The 15,334-nt window shown below is 36.6% G+C and overlaps 2 protein-coding genes across 2 annotated transcripts; one reads left to right on the forward strand and one right to left on the reverse strand.

The window, feature by feature from the left end:
• Positions 1–1,324: 1,324 nt before the first annotated feature.
• Positions 1,325–5,101, reverse strand: higd2a (HIG1 hypoxia inducible domain family, member 2A). The gene is made up of 2 exons (XM_056262390.1): positions 4,893–5,101; positions 1,325–1,520 (listed from the first exon to the last, which is right to left on the reverse strand). Exons 1-2 carry the CDS (start codon positions 5,074–5,076, stop codon positions 1,354–1,356), a joined length of 351 nt encoding a protein of 116 aa, XP_056118365.1. The 5' UTR covers positions 5,077–5,101; the 3' UTR covers positions 1,325–1,353.
• Positions 5,102–6,694: 1,593 nt separating this feature from the next.
• Positions 6,695–12,817, forward strand: faf2 (Fas associated factor family member 2). Its single transcript, XM_056262391.1, has 11 exons — positions 6,695–6,794; positions 7,720–7,788; positions 7,900–8,034; positions 8,317–8,393; positions 8,499–8,637; positions 8,790–8,875; positions 8,965–9,056; positions 9,906–10,083; positions 10,169–10,340; positions 11,706–11,849; positions 12,079–12,817. Exons 1-11 carry the CDS (start codon positions 6,732–6,734, stop codon positions 12,259–12,261), a joined length of 1,338 nt encoding a protein of 445 aa, XP_056118366.1. The 5' UTR covers positions 6,695–6,731; the 3' UTR covers positions 12,262–12,817.
• Positions 12,818–15,334: the final 2,517 nt, after the last annotated feature.

Consider the following 15,334-nt stretch of genomic DNA (forward strand, 5'->3'; position numbering starts at 1 on the left):
TTTTCAATATTCAAATAATTATTAGTTATGTGCAGTTTTTAATTTCCCATGCATGTTGCTCATAACAGCTTCTTAATTACTTAAATTAGCAAAAATCTTTTACAAATGAAGAAGAGTTACTGCACAGCAATCCTTCATTGCACTGTGCTCATGTAGCGGTTAATGTTTTCCACTGTTACTACATATGGGACTAATAATACAGAGTTTAAATAATGTACTTTGTCAAGTGTACAGTTCCTGATTCTCAGTCTACAGCAATGAATCCTGTGCCTAAACCTTTTCTCACTGTGAGACTTACTATCTGTAGGCCTTCATCAGTCAAGCATCCAAAAGCGCTAGAAATAAAACGTAGCACAGTGAAATAATGAATAGTTGTTCTTTTTCAAAAAATGCTGGAAGTTAAACAATACTGCTTTTTATAGTCCAGATGTTGACTTTGCTTGTTACTTATTGGCAGGTGTATAAATGCTACAGTTTGTTTGTACAAGTTAGGAGGCCTTGTTTCCATTGAAAACTGAATTTTGGTTGGAAGTTTATTTGCATATTACAACTAACAAAGGTTAATAGCCAAAGAAACGATCTGTAGTTTTTTTTTTGACTAATTGAAGCAATCTAGTAATGAAATCAATTTGTAATTTAAAATTGGTTACATTTCTCAGTGATTTTTTACTTTTTTTCTCCCTTTTATAGATTTCTTAGCCCTCACCCTGACTCCAAATACTCTATGTGTGTGCATCAATGCAGACCATGCAATAATTATTGTGTATTCAATAACACGTTCAATACATAAATAAAATTAATTCAATGAAAAACTAATGAATTCAGACGTTCATTGTAACTTTTCTAAACAAATAAGACTTAGGCCTACATTTATTACAGGTGGATAGTTTAGATAATATCAAGAATCCCCATTATCTTTGAATACATTACTCTGCAGCTTGACTAGTCCACATACATACATAATAGAAAACTGAGGTAAGAAGCAATGTAATGTTTCAAGAAATGGTCATCAACATGGAAAAACAGGTACTATGCCTGTCAACTAGATGCTTTAACCTCAAAACAGTGGTTACTGTGACACTCTTTAAATAAAATACTGGGTATTAAATGCATGTGGCAGTTTGATACACTTTTATAAATAGTGCCACCAGTCGATCTATAATATGAGATCTTACACTGGGCTATTTTGTTTTTGCTCAGTGGGAAAACTTCAGGTCTGAAGAGTTTAAAGAAAATAAAAAATGCTAACAATTGGCATTTAATGTTCAGTTCACTCCACATTCATATCACATTTCACCCATCGACCATATAAGGCATTTGTCAATGTGGTCAAACAGGGTCTCTGTGTTCTCTTCACTGCTTGGGTTTCAGTGCTGTCACAGCCACACCCACTATAATGGCAACGACCGTGAAGCCTTGGGCGAAGATACGGGCTCTCATTAGCAGCTGGGACTGTCGGGTCTTGCCCCGTCTGAAGGCGCCGAGGCCGTAGATCAATGCTCCGGCTGTTCCCAAACAACCTGAGGAGGAAGACCACAGAAAAATTGCAGCTATTCCATTTGATTGTATAACATAAAGAATAAAAGAATCATAAGAATCATTACCATACAATACACATTTAGTGCCAATTGTTTTTATCTTAAAGTTTTTTTAATTCTATCTTTCATTTCTGTTTTCTTTAGCTTGTATTTTGAGTAAACCCCAGCTGGACAGCTGCGTAGGTCACATTCAAACCCCACAGCTGGAGAGAAGGGTGTGTTTAGTGGAAAATCTACCATGCCCTGGGATTCTCGTTGATGTTTACAACTTCACTTAGCCAGAGATCAACGGATGCAAAGAAAATACTGTGATTTCCTATCTCTTACTCCCAGCCAAAAATACTACAGGTCCTTCTCAAAAAATTAGCATATTGTGATAAAGTTCATTATTTTCCATAATGTGATGATAAAAATTAAACTTTCATATATTTTAGATTTATTGCACACCAACTGAAATATTTCAGGTCTTTTATTGTTTTAATACTGATGATTTTGGCATACACCTCATGAAAACCCAAAATTCCTGTCTCAAAAAATTAGCATATTTCATCCGACCAATAAAATAAGTGTTTTTAAAAAAAAAAAAAAGTCAACCTTCAAATAATTATGTTCAGTTATGCACTCAATAGTGCATAACTGAACATAAAACTGAACATACTTGGTCGGGAATCCTTTTGCAGAAATGACTGCTTCAATGCGGCGTGGCATGGAGGCAATCAGCCTGTGGCACTGCTGAGGTGTTATGGAGGCCCAGGATGCTTCGATAGCGGCCTTAAGCTCATCCAGAGTGTTGGGTCTTGCGTCTCTCAACTTTCTCTTCACAATATCCCACAGATTCTCTATGGGGTTCAGGTCAGGAGAGTTGGCAGGCCAATTGAGCACAGTAATACCATGGTCAGTAAACCATTTACCAGTGGTTTTGGCACTGTGAGCAGGTGCCAGGTCGTGCTGAAAAATGAAATCTTCATCTCAATAAAGCTTTTCAGCAGATGGAAGCATGAAGTGCTCCAAAATCTCCTGATAGCTAGCTGCATTGACCCTGCCCTTGATAAAACACAGTGCACCGACACCAGCAGCTGACATGGCACCCCAGACCATCACTGACTGTGGGTACTTGACACTGGACTTCAGGCATTTTGGCATTTCCTTCTCCCCAGTCTTCCTCCAGACTCTGGCACCTTGATTTCCGAATGACATGCAAAACTGAGCAACAGTCCAGTGCTGCTTCTCTGTAGCCCAGGTCAGGCGCTTCTGCTGCTGTTTCTGGTTCAAAAGTGGCTTGACCTGGGGAATGCGGCACCTGTAGCCCATTTCCTGCACACGCCTGTGCACGGTGGCTCTGGATGTTTCTACTCCAGACTCAGTCCACTGCTTCCGCAGGTCCCCCAAGGTCTGGAATCGGTCCTTCTCCACAATCTTCCTCAGGGTCCGGTCACCTCTTCTCGTTGTGCAGCGTTTTTTGCCACACTTTTTCCTTCCCACAGACTTCCCACTGAGGTGCCTTGATACAACACTCTGGGAACAGCCTATTTGTTCAGAAATTTATTTCTGTCTTACCCTCTTGCTTGAGGGTGTCAATGATGGCCTTCTGGACAGCAGTCAGGTCGGCAGTCTTACCCATGATTGCTGTTTTGAGTAATGAAACAGGCTGGGAGTTTTTTAAAAGCCTCAGGAATCTTTTGCAGGTGTTTAGAGTTAATTAGTTGATTTGATGATTAGGTTAATAGCTCGTTTAGAGACCCTTTTCATGATATGCTAATTTTTTTAGAAGGACCTGTATATACGGTACAATTTGGTGTCCTACTGAGAATTATCACAGCTTCCACAAAAACATAAAGCTGCAAACTGTTTTCAACACTGATATTGATAATATGAAATATTTCTTAAGCCCCAAATCAGCATATTATAGGGTCATTCCGTGTCAACTCAACCAGAGGTCCCCCTCTCAATTTTTTTATTCTGTTAATATTTTTTTAGTGCGAAGACGAACATAAATAGTGATGAAAGCCAAATATTAAATGTCACACAGATGTATATTTATTGTGTAATACACTATTTTGGAGAGGGGTCAAAATGACAATTTTCACCTGAGATTTGGAGCCAAATTACAGGGGTGTAAAAATGACTTTAGAAAGATGGCAGCATCATTTTTATTTTTACACAGAGATAGGTTGGTCTATTAGTAAAATATGTTGACTTTAGCGATCTTTGTTTCATCATATGCCAACAGTGACAGTTTAAAAAGGGCAAAAAGCACTTCTTGTATTTTTTGCCACAAGTTTGCATGACTGTAACTCAAGAAGTATTAAAGATATCTTAATATCCTTTTAGATTCTGGTTCTTAAACTTTTCTTTTGGTATCTTCATTTTAAAGCCCCTCGATGGTTCAATCCCAGAGATACGGACATGTTAATGTGTCTCCATGAGTAAATTGGTAAATAAATTGTACACATTTTCAGGGGTCAAAACCCAAACGTGGGCCACTTTGAATACAGCTGATACCTTTTTTATTTTAAAGAGGAATATATAACGAAATAAATGTTAAAACTAGAAATATATATATTTTTTTCTATCAGCTCAATTGCATAGAACAAATACCTGTCTGAGTGCCATAAATATGCTTTTTCTAAAGTTGTCATGCCTGTAACTCAAAAAGTATTCAAGATATATTAATATCCTTCTAGATTCTCATTCTTAATTAATTTAGATTCCAAAAGAAAAGTTAAGGTCCTGTAAAGTTCAGTCCCATAGATATGGGGATCTCAAAGCAGCTCCATGCTCAAATTGTTGAATGTTAACTATTTTCAATGGTCAAGAACCAAATGTAGGTAAGTTTTTAAACAGCTGATGATTATTGTGTATAAGAATGGGTCACATTCAGCCTTGACCAAGCTTCAACACCAACAATGCCCCTGTTTTTGTTTATTGTATTTTATCCTGGTTATCCTTTTATTCTGGCTTTGACAGCAAAGAATTTGCACAGCACCACTTCCATTACACAGAAGAGGGAACTCTAAATGTCTAAATATTTAAATGTCTGGTGTTACTTTGACAGGGGGAGATGAAAGTCAAACTATGAGTGCAAAAGTGAAATGTCAGCTGTATGGTAGAAACCCTGTAACTTAGTGTGATTCAGAATATGCCATATGATGCCAAAGATTGAATGCATGACATAAGACGTTTCCATGCTATGGCACTGCATTAAGCCCATTCAAAACTCTTTGAAATTTATGTTTAACGGTGTTTAAATGTTGGTAAACAAGATCATATGAAGCTCTATGGTGGTTGTATCATATAATGTAGCAGCTATGTTGTGCAGCTTGTGTAAGTAAGTCACTGCTTTATGTAACTCACCTATAGGAACGAACGGATTTTCTTTCGTTTTCCTGATGAATTTGTCTTTAAAGTTCTCTTCCCTCGCCCTGGGCAGCGGGGTAAATCCCTCTATGACCGGAGGCTGAGACAAATCAAACACGACCGGTGGAGAAGCTGTTTTGTTCGGTTGATCTTGGCCAACCGGGGTCGTTGCAGTTGCCATGATTAGAACATCGGTTGACAGGAAGTGGAATAAACACGGCGTTTCCGCCAGCTGTGCATCACGTGACACATGAAGAAATTTGCAATAAAATATTCCTTAATTATATTATTAATTTATAATTTCTTAGATAAAAATGAATGTAATAATACATTTTTTAGAAATGTTCTCATTTCGATCTGCTTCCCTTCACCATTCAAGAGAAAACATTATCTTCCATAAATTTACCAGCAATTGTTTAGTGAAGATATAAGAACCAGTTACCTTTCTTTTCCTATTTCACCGAAGGTAAAAGAAGTTCACTTCAAAGTGATGAATGAGATTTATCCATGTAACAACTTCTTGCATCAAAGATTTAATATGGATGTGAATGTTTGTACTTTCTGTAATTCTGACATTGAAACCGCAGAACATCTCTTCTTCTCTTGTAGTGTAACCCAGACCTTCTGGGATGCTTTCGTTTCCAGTACTGGATCATGTACGATACACAAAATATTCCAATTTTAACATATGGATACGTTAAATTTGGACTTCAAATGGAGAACAGAACAACTGAGTTTGGAGTGAATAATCTGATTTTAATGGCAAAATATTGCATACACAAATGTCGATTTCTTAAAACATCCCCTGTCTTTAATGCCTTTCTAAATTATATAAACAATCCCTGAAATGTTGCAAAACAAAAAAAGCCCTAATTTTTCATGAATACTTATGCAAACTCATTCCCTAGTGTCTACTGTTGAGTCTCTTGGTCTCTTTTCCCTTTATTTTATTTTTTTTATGTTGTATATTGTTTGTTTTTTACAATGTTGTACATATTCAAATGTGTTTCCTTCACTTAAATTATTTAAGGTCACCAATGTTATTATTACTATGGGTAAATAAAAAGCAAGTGGAATAACAGTAAACCCTCGTTAACTTGTTTTAAAAATGAATGTAAGAATTGGCCTATCATGCCTATCTATATATGGATCTATGTATATCATCCATAAAATACTTATCCAAAGATAATAAAATCCCTTAGTGAATTATTGTATAGTCATGTATGAGTCTCTTTCCTTTTAAGATTTAAAATGCTTCAATTTTTTTTTTTTTTTTTTTTTTTTTTTTTTTCTTGCAACCCACCTTAAGTGTCTAAAGATCATGCTATTATCTGAAAATGAAGATTATCTATCTATCTATCTATCTATCTATCTATCTATCTATCTATCTATCTATCTATCTATCTATCTATCTATCTATCTATCTATCTATCTATCTATCTATCTATATATCTATCTATCTATCTATCTATCTATCTATCTATCATCTATCTATCTATCTATCTATCTATCTATCTATCTATCTATCTATCTATCTATCTATCTATATATCTATCTATCTATCTATCTATTTTAAATACATTAATTATGATTACTAGCTGCACTTAACTATTTTTTTAATTGTTCAAATAAAAATAAAGAACACTGTTTATTGTATATTACGTATGAACATTGTTCTTAGTGAAAACAATGTAGATAAAACAAAACATGCGCCACTCGACTCCTGCGCAGCAGGTGGCGCAAAAAAGAAAGAGTTGTTTGTGCAACGTATAACGTATTCGTCATGTCAGCACGCTTTATACGTCATCACGTTTTATTAGGGCTCGGCGAGGTAAGATGGCGGCGCCAGAAGAACAGGAATTATCTCAGGCTCAAACTGAAAAACTCCTCCAGTTTCAGGTATCAATTAATTTGTCTTGGTGACACATATTGATTGAATATTTTATACGCTCAATTATCAGAAAAATTGTGTTCGTGGTATCCAGCTCAGCCGCTTTAGGTATAAATGACCAGTCAGCGAGCTAACTCCCATTAAGATCGTTAGTTTTTACTCAACCAAGACCAGCTTCAGTGCACCTAATAAATACAGAATTAATCTGTATAATAACCTTTTGATTGGTGTCCACATAAAGACTTTCTAGTGTTTACAAGTGTCTTGTTTTAGTTGAAATGGCAGCTGTCAGTTAGGCAGCGAGTCATTTATTGTGTCTCAAAACCTAGAGAGCTGCCTACCTTGACAGTAAGTTAGATTTGATCAAAGTAAAGTCAAGAGCGCTTATGATGGCCAAAATGTTGTCTAATTTGGCTGCAGTACTTTTATTTTTATTTATAAATAAAGAGAGGGAGAACCGCTAGTCATACGGGTGCGTAATATCAAAAATGCTATCTAACGTTAGAGAGACAGCTCGCTAGGTTTCTAGACGCAGTCCTAATCTGCTCCCAGTTTGGCATTACTTACTTTTAACCTGCTGAATTTGAGGATGAGTTTATTTGTCTTGTTTTAAACTGGTTGCAAGTTACCATCATTGGAGAAGTTTCCGTTACTTCTTCTACATCTAGGCTACTACTGAGTTAGAGTAATATAAAAGAAATACGCCCTTGACTAGTGACTGATCTCGAAAACACTCGCGTAATCTATAATTTTTCAAACATATCGCCTGAATGAAACATAACTGTTTCATTCAGTAGCAGAACTTTTGGCACACATTTTATAAACATGCTAGCCAGGCAACTGGATATTTATTTTCTAAGTTATTGTGACAATAGATACCAGCTCTTTTTTTAACCTAAAGACTTTTGTTGGCAAATGACACATATTATTCAGGACCTGACAGGCTTGGAGTCAATGGACCAATGTCGGCGCACATTAGAACAGCACAATTGGAACATTGAGGTGAGAGATGGTAAACCAGATGAATTGATCCAGTCATTTTAGTTTTGTTTATCATTTTGTATTAGGAACCATATAATTGTAGGATTAATTGGGAATCTATCTTTGTTGCAGGCTGCAGTACAAGACAGACTAAATGAGCAAGAAGGAGTTCCGAGTGTCTTCAACCCGCCACCCGCCAGACCGTTACAGGTCAACACAACAGACCACAGAGTGTATAGCTATATTGTCTCAAGGCCACAGCCTAGAGTAAGAGAGTCTATTTGGTTTTGTGTATTTCCTTTCTTTCCCAGTGCTCATTTCGTTTGTACCAATGTTTTCAAAAAATGACACATGTCAAATATAAGTTTTTATGCAGCTGTGGTAAATATAAAAATGTCAAGTGGTAATTTGCTGGTTTCGGCCTGGTGTGACATACAGTTCAGGGTAATACCGTTTAACACATGATTATTTTGACAAAACAAAATATCACAACATGATCTCTATAAATATTAAACAAAGTGCTTATATAAACGTTTACTTTTTTTACAGGGCTTATTAGGTTGGAGTTACTACTTGATAATGCTTCCCTTCAGGTTTACGTATTATACACTTCTGGATGTATTCAGGTATTAAAGCAATTAAACTTAGAAATGTTAACAAAGACCTGTATTATATTACACTAATGCTACTAGTCTTTCCACTGATGTTTCTTCCTTTCCTAAATTTTTCAGGTTTGCCCTGAGATTCATTCGGTCAGATCCAAGGGGTCGTGTCACAGATCCTGTTGGGGATGTCATGTCCTTTATTCATAATTTTGAGGAGAAATATGGTAGATCGCATCCAGTTTTCTACCAGGGAACATATAGTCAGGTGTGTTGATGTATAACTGATGTATTTATCTTAACATTCTTACAATATTAAGACCATTTAACTTCAAATATTGACCCATTAATCAGGCAGACTGAAATGACTTGCATGAAGTAAATCAAAAAGTGTATCAAATTAACTTTTTTTTCTTCTAGGCTCTGAATGATGCCAAGCGAGAACTTCGCTACTTGTTAGTTTATCTTCATGGAGATGATCACCAGGACACAGATGAGTTCTGCCGGTAGGTTTAAAGTTGTGATGTTCATTCATGTAACATCTGGTGAGCTTCTGATTTCATAACTAGAGCTCCTGTCTGTCTGTCTCTCTCAGAGCCACATTATGTTCAGAAGAGGTACTGACCTTCATTAACACAAGGATGCTGTTTTGGGCATGTTCCACCAGCAAGCCGGAGGGTTACAGAGGTAACCAACGTCACTTCTACGTCTCTGATTAATCTCTTTCTGAATATTGTTATGGTGTCATCATAAGGGGCTTTTGCACCGTAGGAACCTCTTCAGTTCCTAGACCTATTGGCGGAAGTTCCCGGAATTTGGTGTGTTCGCACTGCAGGAACTAGGAATGATTTTAGTTCTAGGAACTCCTTATGAAGGAACTAATTTAGCTCCTACTTCAGAGTAGGGTCTAAACCAGCACTACAGGAACTATCTGTGACGTTAGTGTACGCTGATTGGCCGAACGCATGCTAAACACCAGCACCCGCCATTTTTTAAAAAGCTGTGTAAACACACAGATTATAACCTATATATTTATTCCAGAAACTAACTCTATGAACATGGAAAACAGTGATAGATGGGCCTCTTAACCTTTATGCTATAAGGAGAAAATCCTACGCAACTTTGAGGGGACCAAGCGAAACATCATTATGTATTTCTGCTCAGCTAGCAACACTGGACATCAAACACACTGCAAATGCTAATACCTTTTCATATACTGTCTACTTTCTATGTATAACAGTTCTATCTAATAACTTATTAGACAGTACTGTTAGACAGATACGAGTGAACACGGAAAATGCGAGCACTGTTAGCTCGGGCTCTGGCATTCTCAGCGCCGTTAAAATAAGTCACAACAAGAAGCGCGGCTTACGTCACTTCAGAGTTCCTACTTGCAAACAGGAAAATGTTCCTAAGGGAACCATTAGTTATCGGGGAACCACCCTGGTGGCTAGTTCCTAGAACTACCCGGTGCGAAAGCCCCTATTATCTCACGAGATGTGGTTTGAGCTTGTTTCCTTTATGTTGTGTGTTCAGTCTCTCAGGCCCTGCGTGAGAACACCTATCCCTTCCTGGCTATGATCATGCTGAAGGACCGCAAAATGACAGTTGTTGGAAGACTGGAGGGGCTGATCCAGCCTGAGGATCTTATCAACCAGCTGAACTTCATCATGGAGGCAAACCAGACATATCTCATGTCAGAGCAACTAGAGAGGTAAGGTTACATAGTTGGCTTTCTAAAAAATGTAAAGTCTATAACCACACAAACACACACATCATTTTCTGTTTTGTAACTACAGGGAGGAGAGGAATCAGACGCAGGTACTGAGGCAGCAGCAGGATGAAGCTTACCTGGAGTCCCTCCGTGCAGACCAGGAAAAAGACAGAAAGAAAAGAGAAGAACAAGAGCAGAAACGCCAAGAGGAGGAGAAGGCACGCCAGAGCATCCTCGCTGAGGAGAGGAGACTGAGAGTAAGTGATTTGATATTATATAAAGTACAATAAATTATTTTTAAAAATACATTTGTTGATAATTGTTTAAATTAAGAAATTATAGGATATACCAAATAATTCAATCTTTTTTTAGGGTGCTTTCACACTAGCACAACCGCAAAACCGTACAATGTCTGAATAAAAAAGTTGTTCTGGGGTACGGTTTATGTGAACTACACGTAGTCGCAATCGTACTAAATCACGGAAGTAAAGCGCTATTGATGTATGATTCGATAAAACTGTGTTCTCACTCACTTTCCTGACGCTCTGCAAGCAAAAAATATATACGTCACTTTTCTGCTGGACTCCTGTGTTCTTTAGAACGTTTCCAGTACATTAGAAGCAGAAAGACGCAAGTGCCATTATGTGCTGAAAACAAAACCAAAGGTTCAAAAACCTAAATCTAAGGTGAGGTGAGCACTGCTATGCATTTTGCTGCCTTCTGCGTTGTTGTTACCATGCGACGGGTAAACAGCTGCTGCTTTGATGCAATTGTACCGCGGTTTAGACCCAAATCAATGACGTAAAAAGCACCCTTAAATTGATCACGGTAAAAGAACTAATCTGTCCATGGTAGGGCTGGGTGTTGACTCAAATTTCACAATTTGATTTGTATTTCAATTAAATTTGATACAGATTAATTTGGGCTTATCAGGTTCAGTGTTATAATATTAAAGGTTAAAGTAATAGATTTGTAGGCTACTTGCATTCCACACAAGGAAGCTTTTATAACAACGTTATAATAATGGTTAATAATAATGGCTGACATAAAATCATGAAGGATTTATTCAAACATGCATTAAATATTGAAGAACAGGTTAAGTAAAAATACAATAAACATGCAATATAGTTAATATATTTAGTGAAATGCTCCTCTTTAGAGTTGATTTTTCTAGCCGACAAACTAGTTTTTGGACGTTGAATGGCTTTTCTGAGGTAAATGTAACATTACATGACATTCTTTACTAGCTGTTTTATTGACGTCTTTCTGCGGTTGAAACACTGGTTGACCGATTACATGTGAGATGATATGGATTCGGTAAGTTGTACTGTATTCATACTTATTTATGCTGTAACTAGTAGTAAAGAGGAAGATCAAGACTATCACTTCACAAGATCGATATTGGATTTTCATTGAGAATCGTTTTTTTTTTTTTTTTACCCAGCCCTAGTCCATGGATAGTTGTAATTCCAAAAACTTGTGAACAGCTACGTTTGTCTTTAACCTAAAGAGGAAAAACCTGCAGTCTTTTTCTTTGCACATCATGAATAACTGTTCACGATGACTGTTTAGTCGGTTGACAAATTTCACTTAATGACTTCCTAATGATTGTCTAATGACAGACACTGGAAGAAGAGAAGGAGCGCAAGTCTGAGTGTCTTCCCCCTGAGCCGCCCTCAGACGACCCTGACAGTGTCAAAATAGTGTTCAAATTGCCCAACGACACTCGCGTGGAACGGAGATTCCTCTTCAGCCAGTCTTTGACGGTAAACACCCTTCAGCTGCTCTTTTATACAGTGTTGAGAACCATAACAGTATGATATCAGCGTCTACAGCATCTGTGGTTGAAGAAAAGGAGAACAGGCTCATGAGATGCTTTTTGAAGTTGATGTTTTCATCAAAAGCTCAGTCTTTGTACTACGAGATACCACCTAATATTAAAAAATAAATTTTGGACTAAAACCAGTGGCTAAAACGTATTTTTCCCCTTTTTAGGTAATACACGACTTCCTGTTTTCATTGAAAGAGACCCCTGAGAAATTCCAAATAGTAACGAATTTCCCACGCCGGGTCCTGCCTTGCCTGCCGACGGAAGAGCTGCCCAATCCCCCCACTCTGAAGGAAGCCGGTCTGAGCCGGTCAGAAGTCCTCTTTGTGCAGGACCTCACAGACGATTGACATTTAGCTTTGCTAACCCTCTGCTCACGAGTCAAGTCCCGCCTCCCCTCCGGTTTGTTCTTCTGTTCGATGGCCTGGACGAGGGATCACTGAAATAAACCTTTTACTGAATTTAAAAAAAAACAAAAAAAAAAAAAACCATCCTTCCCTGCAGTGAAGTTTTGTTCTGTAAAATGAGTGCAAGGTGAACAGCCCTGTAAATATATGACTTAGATATTTAAGGACAAGCCTGGAAGCCACAACAGAGTTATCTTTTTTTCTTTTCTTTTTTTAATGCAAATCAAAGTCGACCATATAATGTATCTCATCTAACGACCAAAAGAGAGGTTCTCAGCAAAGGATCCGATGGGCTGCTTGTGGTTCAAGTGAGTTCAGATAAGAAAACTAAAGGCCACAACCTTTCCATGTGGCTTTGTCTGTATAGAGTATAGTGCAAGTCTGCCCATAGTGTGCCTGTGGTAATTCATAGATGCCTATGTTGCCTGTCGTCCATCTGATGGGTCTGGTCATGTAAAGATGTCATTTTCCAATTCTAAATTAAACATTTTAAAATGTTGTTGTGGTTTGACTAACAATGTTCTGGTTCAAGCTTGTTCAACTTTAACGTTGCAGCCTGCTGCACAAACCTGAAGCCATGGCGATTTTAATATTTTTGTAGGTATGTGAAAATAAAATATGGTGCTGAATAATGGCTTAAACCATTCATTGTACAATTTTCTAAAGTAATTGGAGAGGTAGTAACTCGGATTACCTTGTAGCATTAAGTCTGTTTCAATGTGAGTCTGAACTATTAGGGTGAATCTCACAAAGTTGGTTAAAAGATGGGTTACATTTAACCCCCAAATCAAAAGAGAGTCCATTGACGCCATTAAGATTTTCTTTTTGCATTGTGACTTTGTTTTTATTGTATACATTTTCTCCATTAATCATAAATGCATGTACTATAGAAGTCATCCAATCAAAAAGGTAGTATTTCTTGTCCTGCCTTTATTCTGATTTGAATCAACAAATTGTGTACAGACTGAAGATTTATATTTATAGTATCACAGTAATGATGTGCTCAACATTGAGAATGTAAATTGCCCATGTCTCAATGCAAAAACAAAAAAAAAAATCAGGATGAACTGATATTTTAGCCAAAATGATAATCTTTTTTTCTTTATCATGTTATGACCAATAAGTTGTTATGAATCTATACTTTACCATTTGTTTTAAAACCATTTTATAATTTTATTTATAACCAACATTATAATGAAACTATTGTATAAATGTTGATTTTTAAATCTGCTATAGATAAACATATACTGTTTGAATAAATCAAAATAGTGATTATAATAATAAATGAGAGATCTATGGGGTACTGGTTAGATAATAGAATGCATAGAGCCATAACCAATCAATTTAAATCATTACTTGAGTATTAATCAAGAAAGTGTGTGTGTGTGTGTGGGAGTAACTTTAATAAAGGTAATTTTTCCAAGAATGAACAATCATATTTATTCACCAGTGCATAGAAATTCACCGACAGCTGCTCTTGAAGGTATGCTCTCTTATATTAAAGGGTTAAATCCCCTAGACGATGCTAGATTAAAGAAAAAAATGGGTGGAAACAATCACACTGCCTAAAGCAAATGATTCAGCAGGTATTGACCCATCACTGATTTAATGCCAATATATTGTGCTTCCCTAGGTCTAAATATTTTGTATTGCACCAAATAATGTTCTTCATGCATATTCCTTTTGATTATATGGGCAAATATGACCCGGGCATTCTTTATGAGATTCACCTTTTAACTGTTTTGAGAGACAGAAACCCTCAGACAAGTAACTAAACTGCAACACATATGTCTTGTGCAAAACGTTTAAAGCATTGATTACTTTAGTCAGTGTAGTATGAGTATACATCACACATTTATTAGTGAACAACCCTCTCCAATCAGCCACAATTAAAAAAAATATGATTGCACTACTCGGTAAAGCAGAACTAGCAACTTTCATTTAAAAAAAGTACAAATCTTAAAAATTTCAATCAGTATACAGATGTATTTATAATACACTATAACTAGTTATGTTAATTGCTACAAATAATGATTCCAATGATGGAATGAAAAAAATTATAGCATTAAGAACCATTTCCTATATATAATATATATATAATTATATATATATATTAGCTTTTTTATTTCATTTTTTTTTTTTATTGTTTTTTTCTTCCAAATACAAACATGGCAAAAATGAGGTAACTGTAAATGTGCAAGTACCAAAGCAAAATATCTTCCTAACACAGAACACATGCCCCTGGCCGTGTTGTTGGCTGGGTAGTCTGGAGTTCAGGCAATGACTGACCCCTAAAGGCCAGGAGGAGAATAGAACAGTAAACAATCCACTATCCCACCACAGCAAGAAATCATTGGTAAACAATCAGTGGCGTCTATGGAGCAATCAACAAATCACAAATCCTAAAGTATTTAGCTGCTTATTGGAACACAATTTTCCACCACACAAGCTGTGAGATTATTTATTAGTTGAATCACAGAAAGACTACAAGATTCTATTTATCATCATAACTCATAGGTTGTTGTTTTTTTCCTTTTTTCTTTTTCTTTTTAGTAATTCAGTACAGGTAACACTGAGGTTCTTCAGGAATCTTGGTTATTGTGAAAAATTCCTTTATAAATCTAAATAAGGATAAAATAGAAATAGCCCACAGCCGGTTACCCCAAGCAAAAGTGCTTGCGTGTATATCAACAACTTATTTTTAAACCATAACAGTTACAGATGCTCAAGGTAGAGAGAACCGTACAACAGGTACATATATTTCTGACCATTTTGGTGAATGAGTGATAGCGCTGTGTTGTTTTAACCCACACAAAACCTCCTACTACTTCCATTTAAGGCAGATGTATTAAATCGGATCACTCGGGCGGTAAAATAATATTATCCTTTAAAAAGGTCACTGTCTACCAGCACATACAAGTAAAGCTAAATAGTTTTTCTTTCTTTTTTTTTTTCTTAATTGAAACCCTTGTTGATAATGTTATTAACTGTTGCTGACCTCCGTGAGGGTACTAAT

This window comes from Rhinichthys klamathensis, unplaced genomic scaffold, assembly GCF_029890125.1.
Source record: "Rhinichthys klamathensis goyatoka isolate OS25496 unplaced genomic scaffold, OSU_Roscu_1.1 h1tg000192l_1, whole genome shotgun sequence".
Taxonomy (NCBI): Eukaryota; Metazoa; Chordata; class Actinopteri; order Cypriniformes; family Leuciscidae; genus Rhinichthys; species Rhinichthys klamathensis.